The sequence below is a fragment of the Penaeus monodon genome, chromosome 30, assembly GCF_015228065.2.
Source record: "Penaeus monodon isolate SGIC_2016 chromosome 30, NSTDA_Pmon_1, whole genome shotgun sequence".
Taxonomy (NCBI): Eukaryota; Metazoa; Arthropoda; class Malacostraca; order Decapoda; family Penaeidae; genus Penaeus; species Penaeus monodon.
This window is the reverse complement of record NC_051415.1, coordinates 19,505,162-19,506,009: the sequence shown is the minus strand read 5'-3', so window position 1 is coordinate 19,506,009 and position 848 is coordinate 19,505,162. Positions and strand designations below refer to the sequence as shown.

General features: G+C 41.0%; 1 protein-coding gene across 1 annotated transcript in view; it reads right to left on the bottom strand.

Annotated features, from left to right (window-relative positions):
• Positions 1 to 848, bottom strand: part of LOC119592609 (TWiK family of potassium channels protein 7-like) — a 7,637-nt gene that overhangs the window by 2,193 nt on the left and 4,596 nt on the right. The window contains exons 4-5 of the mRNA XM_037941492.1: positions 708 to 846; positions 108 to 237 (exon numbers count right to left, since the gene is read on the bottom strand). Of these exons, the coding sequence (XP_037797420.1) occupies positions 108 to 237; positions 708 to 846 (269 nt within the window). The remainder of the gene's footprint in view (positions 1 to 107; positions 238 to 707; positions 847 to 848) is intronic.

Sequence of the window (848 nt, the reverse complement as noted above, 5' to 3'; positions counted from 1 at the left end):
CAGGCAGAAAGGAGCTGAAGAAGTGGCAGGACAGGACCGAAGATGCTACGTTACTCTAAACTGCATTTTCTAAAAGGAAGAATGTATATACTGAAAGTGTATCTTACGTGCTCCGTCGGCATGTACTCTTCCTTTCCAACCTCATCGTCAATCAAGAGCTTTCGTTGTTTTTTGCTTGCCTTGGGAGGCAGTTCGGACAAGTTGCGCACACTTCGACACCATCTACAGCAGCAGCGACTGAGGGGCAAGGGGCGTCGGGGTAGACAAGGTTATCAATTGTAGAACATTTATGAATGATAAAGAATGCCGTAACAACGAAAGAGACGAAAACGGTTATCAGCCGTAGAAAGTTAGGAACGAAAATGAATTATTTTACAACGAAAGACACGTAAGTGACGCACTGTATTGTTCTATTTCAGCAAAATCATATCGGAATTCATCATTCCGACAATTTTCTGGCACCGTAAAGCATCAATTTTTTTGTGAGCTTATCATTCTGATTTATATAATTTCTATATCTGACATGAAGAACTCTTTAGACAGCGTCAGTTCATTGCTTGAGAAATCGAAGAGAGAGTAGAAAAGACTAAAGAGAATAGGGACACTTTTTCAGAATAACTATAAAAACACAGGGATAGGATGATATAGAAACAGAAACAAACATAGAGACAGACAGGCAGAAAATGCAAATCGAGTAATACACTAACCTGTAAATGTAAGTGAAGGACTCAGCCATAGAATTTCCGAGATTTCCTAAGAACACGAGCAGAAGAGGACACCCAATGATCGCGTAGATGATGCAGAAGAACTGCCCCCACGATGTCACAGGCGATATATGGCCGTATCCT